This window comes from Staurois parvus, unplaced genomic scaffold (assembly GCF_062004578.1).
Source record: "Staurois parvus isolate SC_StPar_1 unplaced genomic scaffold, SC_StPar_1.0 ptg000635l, whole genome shotgun sequence".
NCBI lineage: Eukaryota > Metazoa > Chordata > Amphibia > Anura > Ranidae > Staurois > Staurois parvus.
This window is the reverse complement of record NW_028318431.1, coordinates 1,179,729-1,196,398: the sequence shown is the minus strand read 5'-3', so window position 1 is coordinate 1,196,398 and position 16,670 is coordinate 1,179,729. Positions and strand designations below refer to the sequence as shown.

Sequence of the window (16,670 nt, the reverse complement as noted above, 5' to 3'; positions counted from 1 at the left end):
AGAGCCATGTAAGTACAGTTCTTATATACAAACTGACTGCTTATATCTGATTAAAAAAAAAAAAAGAAAAAAAGATATCCAAGTATATAACATGCTTTATGTGTTACCTACCCGTTTGACTTTAACACCCAAGTTTTCTTCAATAAGATCAAAATCATCATCTTCCAGTCTGTCATCGAATGCTGCAAGTTCACAGGTAGAATGTGATATTAGCTACAATTTAACTATAAATGATGCCTTCAATGTTTCAGATTAACAACTTACAGCGTTTTTTTGCCTTGTGACCAACTTCATCCTCTGATCCTTCAGAACCACTTCTGTCCTCCTCCTCCTCTTCTTCCTCCTCTTCGTCATCATCATCATTAATAAAACCTTTCAAATTTCCTTGTTCATCTTGGTCCTCTGGGTTTTCCTCCTCCTCTTCTTCATCTAATAAAAGAAAATTTGTAGGGAAACAAATGTAACTGCAATAAAAATTACTATTTAGTTGACCTAAAGGCAATTGCTTATTTTGTACTTATGAGTATACCACACAGCAATAATTCATCTGCAAGTTTGTAACGTCTCTTCCAGTGACTCTGTGGCTGTATATCAATCAATCCAATGACAATCCTAAACAAATGCTGCATGAGAATCCATGAGAGTATAAACCACTTCAGGTTTTTAAAACATTTTGGACCTGCATTGATAGGCTACTGTTTGTTTAAAACAGGTTTTGCGTTCCTATACCAGTCAACAGAAATGCTAAACCTACTTGAAGCAGGTCAATTGCAGTTCATAAGCAGGTCAAATGCACTAAACAATTTCTAAATGATCTCAGAGGCATCTCAAACTGACCCCATGTTGATGCCATCGACAATAGCCTAAACATCATAATACATACTGATTTGCTTGCTTACATCAAGCTAACCATATTCATCCTATTAGGGTACAGTATAAAGTCAGATTGCACTTCTTGTTTGTAGTCCTGGAGAATTAAACCCTCCTGGATTGTAAACTCGAAAGAGCAGGGCCCTCGAAGCTCTCGTGTATTGTTTTGTTACTGTACTGTCTCGTGTACTGTCCCCCACTATAATGTACAGCGCTGAGCAAACCTTTTGGCGCTATATAAATACTGTATAATAATAATAATAATAGTACACAATTAAATCATTCCTCACCTCTTTGCTGTGTCCACACCCACTCTAATTGAGCTTTGACACAGTCTGGAGGTTCAGCACTCAACCCCTAACTACGCCTCAAAAAAAAAAAAAAGGGAAATATATTGCAGGCATCTTTTGCAAGAACTGGAAAGCAGCATTCATTTTTTTTTTCCAAGCTTTCTCCCATTATTTTCACCTGATGATAATCTGCATAACATACAAAGGGGTGTAGAAAAATTCCAGAGCCCTGTTTTCACCCTGTGAAACTGCATGTATATTCTGTATGAAAAGCGGTAAAAACACATTTTTAGGCTATTTTTTCTCCAGGCTGAACATTATTCTTCATAGAGTGAATCAGGAAAATACTGCATTATGGAGCTGACAATCATAGCAAATTAGTATTCACTCTGTTTGAATGAAGAACATTTGACCTGGAGAGAAAATAGCCAACATTTGTTTTTGCCCCATTTACACAGAACAAATGTATATATGGATTCATAACACAAAGAGCTAAGCAAACATTTTAAAAATACACCCTTAAGGATAGGCATAACAGGAAAAAAAAAATCTTAGATTTTTTTCATCCACATGAAACAGGATGAAGGGATCGCCCTTGTCAGCTATTGTATTCTGACATTCGAAAATTGAAACATAGGTGCATGTTTATTAGGAAGGGGAAGAGGAAACAAGGAAAGGTGTTCTATGCATACATTACACTGCAGGTTTATATAACCCAATTTCAAAGGTGCTCTTTCCTTTGTCGTTCGATTTCTAATGATATTCCATGTCACTGCTCAGAGATTCTGTGGTCCCCATCTCCTGGGACACAACATTTATCCCATAACACATCTACACAAAACTGAAAATTATCTAACAAGAAGCAATTGACCTGTCCAATATTAGAAATTTCAACAACCTGCATCCACTACCAACAGTACCTGGTTCATGAGTAAATTTTTGTCTTCGTACTTAAACTTACCATCATCATCTTCTACAAACTTCTTGGTAGTCCTCTGTACCACTTCACCATCCTCATTGTACTCTTCCTCAGACTCCTCTGCTTCACTCTCCACAAAATCAGACATGTTTGTTTATTTCAGTAGCTTTGATTTCTGAAACAAAAGTATGACTTACAGTATAATGGCCACCCTTCAGAAATGAGAGGTTACATGTTTATTTGTTGACACTATGTAAGGTAGTTGAACACAAACTATTAACAGATGATAGTACAATTGTATCTACAGAGAAGAGAAAGATGGGCTAATAGTGGTCACAATAGACTCGTGTCTTGTCTGTGTCTCTGCTCCATCTTGTGCATCCTCTTTCTGTCAAAGTGAGAGGATCATAGAAAAGAAGATCAAGGAAGGGGGACAGGATAAGGTAAAGAGATTGAAACTGCAGCAACAGGTCATTTCTGTTTCCTTCTGTAGATACGCCAATTACTACAGCTACCGTAATTTTAACCACTACAGCTGTGGAAAGTTTTAGCCCTTTCATGACAATTTTTTTTCTATACCACACTGTGCTACTTTAACTGGTAATGCAATGTTGTACCCAAACGGGTGCCCTGATTTGATCCCCGAGGAATCAATCATCCGATTTAGGCCAGTAATATCCGGCCTAAGTAGGATGATCGATTCCTGTTCTGTGTTGACAGTTACACAGGTATGCCCACATTCTAATGGTGGGCATACCAAACTTTTTCCGGCAGAGATTTCCCTGTAATAGCATCAAAAGTGATCAAAAAATAAAAAAATGAAAAAGGGACAGTGTAAAAATAATTTTAAAAAAATCAAAATTACTTATAAAAAAAAAAGTACCCTCACCCCCTGCGCACCTGCGTGTGCGAGCGTTGACCTCGTGCCAGTATGTAAACAGCAGTTGCACCTGCGTGTGCGAGCGTTGACCCCGTGCCAGTATGTAAACAGCAGTTGCAGGTATCACCACGAACGTCAGATCAAGAGCAGTAATTCTAACACTAGACCTCCTCTGTAAACCTAAAATGATAGCTTGTAAAGGCTTTTAAAGCATTGCCTATAGATATTAAAAATGTATGCAGTTTGTCACCATTGCATGGGGCATGCGCAGTTTTAAAGCATGTCATGTTTGGTATCTATTTACTCGGCATACCATTATCTTTTATAAGTTACCAAATAATTGGCCAATGTGTTGTGTTTTTCTGCATTAAAAGTAAAAAAAGTGTATTTTTTTAAAAAATTTGCGTTTGAAAAATCGCTGCTTGAGTGCTATGTGACAAATTGCAGCACCCACCATTTTATTCACTAGGGTGTCTGCTTTAAAAAATATATAATGTTTGGGGGTTCAAAGTAATTTCCTAGCAAAAATACAGATTTTGTTCATGTGAACAAAAAGTGTCCTCAGATGGTTAGAGGAGTGAGTGATGTGTGGCATAAACTAATGCTTTGCATAAAATGCCCCCACCCCCCAAAATTACCCCTTTTTGGAAAGTAGATACCCCAAACTATTTGCTGAGAGGCATGTTGAATAGAAGAATTTATTTTTTTACCACAAGTTTTTGAAAAATGAAATTTTTTTTTTAAATTTTACACAAAATTGTCACTTAAATAATTTATTGCTCACACATGTCATGGGTATATGTGGAATTACTCCCCAAAATACATTCTGCTACTTCTCCTGAGTATGGGGGTACCACATGTGAGAGATGTTTTGGCAGTCTAGCCAAGTACAGGACCCCAAAATCCAATAAGCACCTTCAGGCTTTTAAAGGCCTTTATTTCCTCATTACACTTCCAAACTACCTATCACAGTTTCGGAGGCCCTGAAATGCCACATAGCATAGAAAGTAGACACCCTAAGGAATTTGATAAGAAGCATTGTGAGTATTTTGCAGATCTTGTTTGTTGCCACAAGTTTTTGGAAAAAGAAAGAAAACAAAAACATATTTTTTCTTTTTTTGTATTTCAAAACCTTGTGAGAAAAAAATGATATCTGCAAAACACTCACCATGCCTCTTTTTAAATTCCGTGGGGTGTTACGCACCTTTAGGGCTTTTAAAGTTGTCACTGGATTTCAGGCTCCTGTATGTGGCTAGGCTCCCAAAAAGTCTCACACATGTGGTATCCCCATACTCGACAGAAGTAGCAGAATGTATTTTGGTGTGTAATTCCACATATTCTCATGGCTTTTGTGAGCAATATATAATTTAAGTGACAACTTTGTGTAAAAAAAAAAAAGTTTTTGTAATTTCCAAAAACGTGTTGGAAAAAATACATCTTCCATGGACTCAATATGCCTCTCAGCAGATAGCCTAGTGTGACTACTTTCCGAAAAGGGATCATTTGGGGGTGTTTGTACTGTCCTGGTATTTTAGCACTTCAAGAAATTTGATAGGCAGAAAGTAAAAGCTGTGTAAATTCCATTATCTATACCATAGTTTGTAGACGCTATAACTTTCACACAAAGCAATCAATATACACTTATTGGGACTTCTTTTTACCAAAAACATGTAGCAGAATACATTTTGGCCTAAATTTATGACTAACTTTGAGTTTACTATATATTTTTTATAGCAGAAAGTAAAAAGTTTTTTTTTTCCCAATTTTTTTTGGTCTTTGTTTATAGCGCAAAAAATTAAAAGCGCACAGGTGATCAAATACCACCAAAAGAAAGCTCTATTTGTGTGAAAAAAAGGACGTAAATTTTGGGTACAGCATTCCATGACCGTGCAATTACCAGTTGAAACAGTGCAGTGTCGAATAGCGAAAAAAGTCTTGGTCATTGAGGGGGGTAAACGGCAAGTGGTTAAAGCTCAGCAGCTACAGTAATCGTGTGAATCACTAAAAATCTTCTTTTACCTTTTGCAGATTTACCAACTGTGCAGTAGGAGAACCAGACACTAAATATCAACATCCCCTGCACCTTGTGGTTTAGTGCCTGCAAATAAAGCTTTGCCCAGAAGGCTCAGATCAATGAAAATCCACAGCATGATGGGTTTGCAGCACAAAGTGTAGATTTAGGGATCATTCAGAAAAGCAACGAGACCCATCCTGCACGTTGATCTGCTTTTTTTTTTTTTTTTGCTGTGGTTACATCCACCTCTGAGCTGCCCACAGACAGCCTATAGAATGTCATGGAAATTTTGTATTGTTGGTCGAACTTTAAATGTGTCATATATTCTTGTTATTCATATGTCTCTCGTGTGGCTTAATTAAAGCTCTGAAGGCTGCAATTGGGCCATGCGCATGTACAATGTATGTATTACAGTACTCAGCTCGGTAATGGATGAGATGGCGGATCTGCGCTTATAGACCGGCGTGTATACCACCGCGGCATTCGATGCGAATGCCGCTGGCAGTAGACCGCGGGCCTGTATCCACATATCAGCAGCATAGTACCACATGGACTTCATAACGCAAGGGGCCAAGCGGTACGAACTCCGCGTGTAGGCTTATGCATATCTTACAACCCATTACCGACCTGAACTGTATCTTGGATGGATGTGTTTTAATAAAGATCGTATCGGGCCCATCCAGGTACAGACTGATGTTCCTAGGGGATGCTTGTACAGAGAATGAACATACTGCTAGGAGCTGGGAAATATGCTCTCCATAGAGGGCTCATGGGGGGAAGGGGAGGAAGTCTGCTGACCTCAGAGGGCTCATGGGGGAGGACCAGTGATAGATAATAGGAAAGGCTATGCTCCAATCGGAATGTACATCCTGTGTATAGGCACTCCCCATTGCATTGTTCGGTGGGAGGGGATTGACTTTATTCATGTGGGGGGCGTGTCTGCTTGTAATAAAACCGGGGGCTGAGTCTGAAGCCAGCCCTTATGTGAATTCCAACAGCAGCCTTAGAGTGTCGTGTGATCATTCTAGGGTAACGGAGCTCCACCCCCCACATTTCAACAGAGCTAACCCATTTGGATGGGCAGGAATCGTGTAGTTTAGCTGCAGTCGTGGTAAGCGAGATTCGCACAGCTTTATGGGGGATTTCTGCGCATCCAACTGCGAGTACTCACGGTAAGGAGAAATTCGTTAAAGCGAATTTCCAAGACAAGAAGTAGATGAAGAAACAGGGGCTGCATGAACACAGTCACATGTGAAAATTTGATACGCAGGCAGGAGCAGGTGTACGGATCCAAATGTCTCAAGGAAGTGAGAAAATCATTGCTACTTCCAGGTTCATTGATCTCGATCGTCTCTGTAACCAACTACTCTGGCCACATACAGGGTCCAAGGATGTCCTGCAGGTGGGCCCTTCTCACTACCGTAAAAGTGATTGGATGGCTGTAGGTGGGCAAGATGGGCAAAGGAAATGGTCTCTGCAAACTGTGCAGCAGCTGCCTTGATTTTGAATTCTGTTTACGTTCTCTACAAGTATTCTGCTTGAGGCGATTGTAGCCGTATTAGTGCACTTGCAACAGAAACAATTCAGTACTGTCCATGATACTTTTTTATTTGCACTAACATACAATTTTGAGGACAAGCTTTCGGGGAGTGTCCCCTTCTTCAAGGTCCAAGCAGTACTGTTATAAAGTTTTAGCAGAATGTTAGAAGATATGTGGGGATAGAGAAACAAGTATTCCATAACCCTTTTTGCTTCAGAATTCCTCAAAGGTAACATATACCCACACTGGGAAAATGGAGGTTAGAGGATTTCTATTGTGGATGTGATGTTGCATTTACCTCCTAAGGGGGCAATGATGTTTTAGGGTGGCTATTGTTTCCAGTGCACAGGATTATTGGGTATTTTACTGTGTGAGTGTATTTCTATCAGGGTGGATTTGATTTAAATCAAACTGATTTAAATCACTAGTCAGTAAGGCTTGATTTAAATCCTAGTTTTCTACATAAAGACTCATTCTTGCTGGTATAACTTTAATATGCAAGTAGATGAAGATTTTTAGAATAACAACTTTTCATATTAGTTTTTTTATCCCCAGTTTAATAGGTTAATCATTCATATTTGGACAACTTTTCTGTTGTACTTAGGAAGGAGAAAAATAATCATTACCTTAATAATAACAATTTAAATAGATTTATTCAACTGAAACAATAACATTCCAGCATATGTTATTTGCTTAAACAAACATCCATGTTTGGTAACTAATTTGGCTAAACAAAATATATATATTTTAAGAAACTTAGACTGTCAGCCCCTTCCTCCTCACACTTAGTTTCACTTTCTTCTTGTGCAGATCTATTCCACTCCAAACAATCAGAAAAATATTGTTTCTATTCTATTCACTGAACTTCTTGAAACTTAGCACTGAAGGGGTTGATTCTGTATTCATAGGTTTGTAGAAGTTAGGATGAAGGTCTTTTTCTTAACTCTCTTCATGTTATAACATTTTTGCTGTGAAGAAGAGGCATGTGATCTCCGCTGAGTCAAATTCAGTTTTAAGAACTGCAAAAGTAAACCAAGCATCTGTGATAATATCTTGTAGTCAGAGAAACTGCCCAATAATCTTACAAAAACCTCTGGAAGAGCATGACATTGTGAATGGATTCATGGAATTTATTTACCAAAACAATTAAACATATACAGCCTTATTCTACATAATTAAAAAACTAATCTTTATTTCATGATGGAATAACCTTTGGATGGTAATATATTTTCCTCAAAAAGCATTTTATTTAAAAAAATCCGATTTAAATAAAAAAAATCCTATTTAAATAAAAAAAATCCGATTTTTTTGATTTTTTTTAAAAAAATCATTGATTTTTATCCACCCTGATTTCTATGGCTTATAAGATTTCTGGGGCCAATAAAGTTTTGGAAGGTTAAAAACACTGCACTATTAGGGCTCGTTCACATTTGGCTGTTTTGCCAACGCTTGCCAAACGCCCCTATAGCGTTTGGCAAGCGTTGGTCCGGCGTTTTTTGACGCTCCGCAAACGCCGCATGCGCGGTTTAGCGGCGGTTGCTAGCTGTTTGCCGAGCGTTAATAACGCCCCCCAAACACCTATAATGCAGTTTGAGTGGTGTTACCGCTCCGCAAATGCCCCGCAACCACGTCGCCCGGCCGGCGTTTGCGGAGCGGCACCATAGACTAGAATAGGAGGCTTCAACTCCTCCTGACTCGTCCAGAGGCGTCTGTTTTGCCGCGACGTGACGCAAACGCTCCCGTTAGAACAGCACCATGTGCTGTAATGTGCAGAATTGGCAGAGGCGTTTGGGAAGCGGTAAAAACGCTTCCCAAACGCCTCTCTGCCGCCTGCACACAGCGCTAGTGTGAACGTAGCTTTATGGTCTTTAAAATTCTGAGGGATATTGTCAAAGGATGAGTGGATAGGTGTGAGTGAAGTCCCATGGTTTGTCCAGGGATGAGGAAACAGCCTATACATCTGGGAGGAAGCTGAGAAGAGATATAGCCCAAATTAAAGGGCAAAGCGCTGTATGGCTAATTTCTACGACAGATCAATTTGTGGAGGTGAGTAGGTGGAGTGATTGGTGTGGGCATACACGGAGGTAATATTGCATAAAAACAAATATGCATACGCAGGATTGTACACACGTGAGCAGTTTATTTGGGATTATTTTGCATACTATAGAATTATGATTATACTCTGAGACTATATAAATATAAATGGACATATTTAAATAGCAAGCATACACATGTGATATATTAGAGGACATTAACATTTATGGGGGTTTTATTTTTAGCATGTGAAGTAGGAACACATGACAGTGCACAGCAGCAAATAAGCAGAATTGTTTTTCATTTAATTTGAGGGAAGTGTAGGAAATAATTTTGTTTTCTAAAAATACCAGGATAACATTTGTATCCCGGGACCACTCTTGTTCTAATAAAATTGCTTTCCATGTCTCTTCCCTGTTCACTGCTCTAATATGAGCAAGGGGGAACTTTTAAATATAAAAGTATATAAATAAGGAAAAATGTTGTACTTGTCAAAAGATTTGTACTTCTTGCCTGATCTTTCTCAGTTTATTAACACTAAGGCTCCAAGCACACTAGCGTTTTTTTAAGCTCCTAGAAGCTATTAGCATTTAGTTTTTGTTCCTAGAAGCTAATTAGTGTTATCCTATGAGTCCATGTACACTGTTTTAGGATAGTAGCTTTTTTAAGCTCTGGTGTTTAGGAGCAAAAAAAATGGTTTTGGAGAGTTTTTCCGGCAGAAAAAAAAACCCCACTGAATTCTCCTAAAACGCTACTAATAGCTTTTTTTTTTTTCGTTTTTCTGACATGTTCTATAAAAATGCTAATAAAACACCAACGCTCCTAAACGCTATTAAAAAATGCTATTACCAGCAGTTTTTATCCATCATTTTTTTAACTTAAAAAAACGCTAGAGGGCATGGAGCCTAACACATTTACATCAATGAACAGACAGTTAAAGTGGAACTAAAGTTGGTTTGTTGAAAAGTGCAGACAGACAGTTTTGTTTTTTGTTTTTTTTATTGACAGACGGGACTGTGTTTGTCGCTTCTACCTACTGTCAGTTTTGCAGTGCCTCATGGGAAATGTAGTTGCACAACAGCTGGAGAGCCGCAGATTGCCGACCCCTGTCCTAGGTGGATCCCTTTGAGAACATGCGTGCGCACAAAACGCATCAGGGAGGATCCTAAGTAGTGACGTCACGCCGCCGTGTCCACGTGATGGTCCGGAGGCCATCTTTGTAAGTGATTTTTATCCATTGATGATTTTATGCTCCACGTGGTTGCTATCTTTTTTTTATAAAACATACTACACTATATGATATTGTCTCCTGGCTCGGTCTATGAGCTTGCCCTCTAGGAGGAATCCCTTTCCTTGGTTCACCGTGGGCTGGAGATGGAGACTTGGCTACTCTACTTTGATTGTTCATTTGGTGTATCAATGGCTTCTGGAGAGATCCCACCAAGAACTGATTCACCGGCAGGAGGAACAAGCAAGAACACCCCTTAGTGTCATTCCGCTCTGGGCTTGCTTGCTTGCTACTTACTTCTGGTGAGTGCATTATGGTGGAGGTGCAAGTCACAGAAGTCACTACATTTTGTTGATTTGATCACATAACTATTTTTGGGACTATTATGATATTTAGAGGACTTAATTATCTTCGTTTGTTATACCGTCCATTGTTTCTTCATTGGAGTATTCACTATTCTCCATTTCTTATTTATGATGTTTCCTTTCTCTTTTACAATCACACTGGTCATCATTGATTATAACACACATTTTTATTAGTGCTGCACATTGATATTATAGTGTTTTGTTGGAGACAGAGGGTTTGCCACGTTGTGCTAGCTGCTTTACTTTTTCCTTTTTTGTCTTGCGCTCACCAATTATTCTTTGATGATACAGAAAGCATGCTACTGCCGCTCAATGTCTTAGGGATAGCAGGCGCAGGTAAATTGTATCAAGCTACCTGCCTAGGACAATATGACAAAGGAGTTTGCCCTGCATAATATTTATATTACAGTCCTGCCTTAAAATCTGCAAAACAGCATTTTCAATTTGCTTTCACTACAAATTTTGATACAAGTCTGATGATATGTTACAGATTCAACCTCTAATAGTATATACATATCTTCTGTCTAATTCTCAGAGTGGATTAGATATTTTGTTCCCTAACCATATATATGGTTATTTATATTTACAACTACATACAGATATTCAAGAATAATTCGATTTTTTGTTACTCACTGTAAAATCCTTTTCTCTGAGTTCATTGACGGACACAGCCTCTCTTCATTATTCTTGACCAAATAGGGTTTTATAGCCCCACCTACAGGAGTAGGACACTAGGCAGAAAAAAAAAGAAGACTTGACACCTCCTATGTTCAGTCCCATCTGGGCATAAAGCCCCTTTTCTGCTATAGGCCTGCAGTCAGTCACAAGCAGTGTTAAAGGAGAAAACACTAAGGGGTGGGTGCTGTGCCCGTGAATGAAATCAGAGAAAGGGATATTAGGGCGAGTAACAAAAAATCCTGTTTCCTTTTACGTTCATTGACGGATACAGCCTCTCCATTATTCATGGCCAATAGGGATGTCCCCAAGCAGTGCCACAACGAGGGGTGGGCAAACCAACTAAAGGAGAGAACCCAGGTCAACATGACTACACAGCAAACCCCCTCCTGAAGGGGTGCCCGAGAGTCCTAAATAGTAGACTGCAAAACAGTGCAGCCAAAATGAGCATCTGAGGATGCCAACACACCAATAAATTTAAAGTCAGTAAACAAGTGCACAGACAACCAGTTTGCTGCCTTGCAAAATTGAGAACCAGATGTCAGAACACCCAGGGAGCACCAGCCACTATGAGAAAGGGATGTTCCCTCCATAAAAAGGTGTACAGCTACACAACCGCCTGCTGATCAACAAGGGCAATAGTGGTAACAGAGGCCGCCATGCCTTCCTCTGGACCATCCATGAGCACAATGAGAGAAGCGAACCTCTGGAAGGCGGACAGCACAGAGAGGTACACTCGAAGCAAGCTAACCACCTCCAGGGACTGCAGGCCACCTTCTCAGAATGTGCCAGACAAGAACACAAGGAAGGACAAAGTCCTCAGACAATCGATTATCCAACACTACCTTTGACAGAAAAGAAGGGGACAGCCGAGGCACCACTTGATCCTTATGCAAAATCCAATAAAAAGACGCTAGAAGGACAAAGCTACCAATACTGACACCTGCCGAGCAAAAGTAATAGCGACTAAGAAGGCAACTTTCTGAGAAACTGGAGACCTATAGTAGAGAGGAGGTTTTATGCCCAGATGGGACTTCCCATAGGAGGTGCACAGTCTTTTTTTTCTGCCCAGTGTCCTACTCCTGTAGGTGGGGCTATAAAACCCCATTTGTTATTTTAAAAAAAAAAAATTAACCTTTAGTATTGCTTCAACTAAATTATACACCACACTTGCATTTTTATCCGATTAATCAAAACAATAATTTGCCAAATAATTTATTTTGAAAATAGTATTTCGTTGCAGCCTGAGAGTCAACGTTCAACTAATCTCAATGATTAATCCCAGACCTTTAACAAACTATTTGTTTTGGTATTTGTAAAGTAATTCTCACATGATTTAACACAGTGTTTTTCAACCTTTTTTGTGCAAAGGCACACTTTTTTCATGAAAAAAATCACGAGGCACACCACCATTAGAAAATGTTAAAAAAATTTACCTCTGTGCCTATATTGACTATATATAAAGTAATTCTCTTGAATAGGAATCAAACACAAAGAAATTATTTTATAATTACTTTATTATGAAATAATAAAGTATTTTATAATTGGACCCGGGGGCCGGACCAAGAGTAGATGAATGATGTGTATGTGTCATCCATAGTAAGTATAGTAATATTCCCCCATAGTAAGCATAGTAATTAATCCCCCATATAGTAATTCATCCTCCATATAGTAATTCATCCCCCATAGTAATTCATCCCTCATATAGTATTTCATCCCCCCATATAGTATTTCATCCCCCCATATAGTATTTCATCCCCCCATATAGTATTTCATCCCTCATATAGTAATTCATCCCTCATATAGTATTTCATCCCTCATATAGTATTTCATCCCTCATATAGTATTTCATCCCCCATATAGTATTTCATCCCCCCATATAGTATTTCATCCCCTCATATAGTATTTCATCCCTCATATAGTATTTCATCCCCCCATATAGTATTTCATCCCTCATACAGTAATTCATCCCTCATATAGTAATTCATCCCCCATATAGTATTTCATCCCTCATATAGTATTTCATCCCCCCATATAGTATTTCATCCCTCATATAGTAATTCATCCCTCCATATAGTATTTCATCCCCCCATATAGTATTTCATCCCCCCATATAGTATTTCATCCCTCATATAGTAATTCATCCCTGATATAGTAATTCATCCCCCATATAGTATTTCATCCCCCCATATAGTATTTCATCCCTCATAAAGTAATTCATCCCTCATATAGTATTTCATCCCCCACAGTACTATTCCCCCCCCCCCCTTCTAGTAAGCCAAGTCCCCCGTGTCAATTCACTTACCTTTTGCGTTCCTCTCGCTGTCTTCCCGCGCCGTTCGGGTCTTCAGGGCGGACTGTGAGAGGAGCCTAGCTCCCCTCCCCTCACGTTCGGCACGCTGCCCCGCCTACACACATCCTGACAGCCACATCCGCAAGCCGGATTAAAAGGTCCGCGCGGACTTTTGGGGCTGCCAACCGAGAGGAGGCAGGGGAGCGGCCGACCGAGAGGAGGGAGGGGAGCAGGCGCCCGGCACACAGAAGAGCCGCATTAGACTGGGTAAAGAGCCGCATGTGGCTCGCGAGCCGCGGCTTGCCGACCACTGAATCATTAGATTCTAATGATTGGTCTATTTGTGAGCCGAAGCCACATGTTACAGATGAAATTGGAATTTTTCCCACGGCACACCAGACAATATCTCACGGCACACTAGTGTGCCGCGGCACAGTGGTTGAAAAACGCTGATTTAACATGCCAGATTTCTATGTTTAACTACTAACATAATACTTAATGTTTCTGTTCCTCTTTCTAAACCAGATATAGTTTCTGTATCCTGTTTCCCTCTCACTGTTTGTTTACAATGAGGCTAGGTTCACCACAGTGCGACACGATTCAATGGCCTGCCCTACCCACAGAAATGCGGGTAAAGAAGTCCTAAATCCTTTTGCGGCACCAGCATTCATTGTAATACGGAGCTGTGGAGGGAGTGTGAGCGGCTGGCTCAGGCTCTCAGCGGCTCACTGAGAGGCTGAGCCAGGTGCCGGTCCAGGCTCCTGGGTGGATCCTGTCCATATCATCACGATCCTTCCCCAGCCAGGACCAGCTCTGTGATGTTAGCCTGCTGACAGCTGAAAACGGTTCACAGGAGTGCAGAACGAACAGCTTTGGCTATACTTCCCCTTTAATGCACAAAAACACAATACCCAATCATTTGTTAAAGTATAAAAGATAATGTTATGCCGAGACAATATATACCAAACATGTCACACTTTAAAATTGTGTCTTTCTGTAGAGCAGCACAACACTATGATGCATAAAAATCTCCATAGGCGAAGCTTTAAAAGCCTATATAAGTTACAAGTTTAAAGTCACAGAGGAGGTCTGGAGCTAAAACTATTTCCCTCTCTGACATTCATGGTGATACCCAACACGTGTAGTACGATAGCCGGTTACATATGTATACGGGACCCAAGTCTGCATTTACATTTCAGCATCAGCACAGGGCGCTTTCATTTTTTTTTTTATTGTTCTTTAGTTAAAAATTGTGTACACTGTATCTTTACATTTTTTCCTCTTTTATTGCTAAATCGGAAGGAAGTAACAATATCCCTTGCAACAGCATGGGCCATGACAGGTCCTCTTCATGGAGAGATCTGGGGTCTATTACACCCCATATCTCTCCTCTGACCTCCAAAGCATCTGATTAAACTAAAATCCGCTTGATCAGATGCCAGATCAAGTCGGTAACAGCTTGTATACATGAGACTAAAGCTGGAAATGACGAAAACCTCATTGCGTCCCAGGAACCAGATGCTGTCAAATGCATCCTTACTGGGCTCCCCAATTGCAAGGGAGAGGAGGCAGGAGCGTGAGGGAGGTGGGACCCTTTCCGCTGCCTGCAAAAGTAATCCAGCAGCTCCTTGGCCACTAGGATTACTTTAAAGTGGAGTACCAGACGTTTTTATGTTTATAACAAGTCAGCAACTACAAAAACTGTAGCTGCTGACTTTTAATAAACACACACTCACCTGTCCCAGGGTCCAGTGACGTGCTCACCCGCGCTATCCATTCTCTCCTTATACTCTCCCCGGTACCTCAACTGTGGGCACCAGGCTGTGACAGTTTGCAGCTTCACAGCCGGGTGCCCACTGTGCATGAGAGAGTCGCGCTGTGCATCCTGATTGGTCTGGCTGTCTGGGACCTGTGAAGGTTCCCAGGAGGCAGCGGGAGTAAAGGTGGGGTGGTGTCGAACTTCCGGCTCACTTCGCCAGAAGAGGGAGCGGGTACCCCCAAAAGGTTCCAAATATGGCAGTGGAAGGGGAGAGGAGGCAAACAAGTGGAGCTTGAACTTTTGGGTGGAACTCCGCTTTAACATTGAAAGGAATTGCAGGCCCCTAAAAATGATCTCAATCACTGTTGTATCTGCAGCTATGATCGAGATATCACCCTTCCAATCCAACAACGTACCAGTACGTCACCAGACGGGAAGCGGTTAAAGTACACCAATAACCTAATTTGTTTCTAGTTTTGGATGAAGTGGGTAAGGCTTAGAAGCCTTTTCCACTTCCTGATGAGCAGAGAACTAAAGGAGGCTAGAACAAAGACGCACTTCTCAAAACAAATACAAGTATTGTAAAGAATACATAAGTGGAACAAATTAGGGTCTTTTATATCTGTCTTCATATTCAAATGGCCAAGCACACCATTTTCTATACTGCAGGTCAAATAAGGGCAGCAAAGAAACTATGCAAACTAAAACTACCAGCAAAGTGCATTACTACTGAACATCTAGAATGACAAGTCCACTCATTTCATGGGTAAATGAAGATTTTCCTGCAAAACGTAAGGGGAATAAGCCTTTCTATTCTACTGTCCAATGCAGTCCTGACGCACAGACAAGGCAAATTACCTTATACCTTATTGTTTCAGTTCACAGCAATGAACTATGTTGGTGTACACTTGTTGCAGATTTCTAGGTAAATGCTATGGCTTGCTATGAAGGTTGAGAGGGTAGGCATTGGGCTTTTGAAGTAAAATGTACCACAGTAAATGAGAATGACCACACTACCAAAAAAAAAAGGGCACACATCCAGGGAAAAAGGCACAATCTACAGGGGTTGGACTAAAACATGGAAACACTACCTGATTTGCAGGTGTGAAAGTGACGACATGTTTGAAAGTGGAAGTGATGTGACATTCTTTTGCTTCCGCTGTGCAATGAGACACCTAGCTAAGAGGTGGGCAGCCTCAATTTCGTCATTCACCGCATATACGCTGCTGGTAAAGGAGTTATGTCAGAGCTTACTGAGCTTTAAAGAGGGCAAGTTGTTGGAGCACACTTAGCTGGTGCTTCTGTGACCAAAATGGCCTATTTGCGGTGTCGCGGGGTACAGTATCAAAGGTTATGACGACATACAGTTTCTGGGAAACCGTCGCCTGATAAGCACAAGCGTAGCTGATATACTCAGCTGACCGAAAGAGACAAAAAGGACATTGTGTAGAATTGTGACCCGGAATAAAAAAACAACTGCTGCAAAAGTGACTGCAGAGCTCAATCTCAGTCTTCCAAAGCCGTGTCCACAAAAAACTGTGTGGAGGGAACTCCATAAGCAAAACATTCACGGGCGAGCTGCAATTGCCAAAGCACTAGTGACCGATATTAATGCTCAGAAGAGTGGTGCAACACCCTTAAATCGTGGACTATTGATCAATGGAAGACTGTAATATGGTTCGATGAATCGAGCTTCACACTGTTCCCAACCACTGGACGTGCTTACATGTGGTGAACATCATCCTAAGCTTATGAACAGGACTGTTTTGTGCCAATGGTAATGCATGGTGGCGGCACAATCAT

The 16,670-nt window shown here is 40.5% G+C and overlaps 1 protein-coding gene across 1 annotated transcript in view; it reads right to left on the bottom strand.

Annotated features, from left to right (window-relative positions):
• SUPT6H (SPT6 homolog, histone chaperone and transcription elongation factor) overlaps positions 1 to 16,670 on the bottom strand; it is a 78,871-nt gene that overhangs the window by 55,543 nt on the left and 6,658 nt on the right. Inside the window, exons 2-4 of the mRNA XM_089693624.1 lie at positions 2,122 to 2,254; positions 265 to 429; positions 112 to 182 (exon numbers count right to left, since the gene is read on the bottom strand). Of these exons, the coding sequence (XP_089549750.1) occupies positions 112 to 182; positions 265 to 429; positions 2,122 to 2,227 (342 nt within the window). The 5' untranslated portion in view covers positions 2,228 to 2,254. The remainder of the gene's footprint in view (positions 1 to 111; positions 183 to 264; positions 430 to 2,121; positions 2,255 to 16,670) is intronic.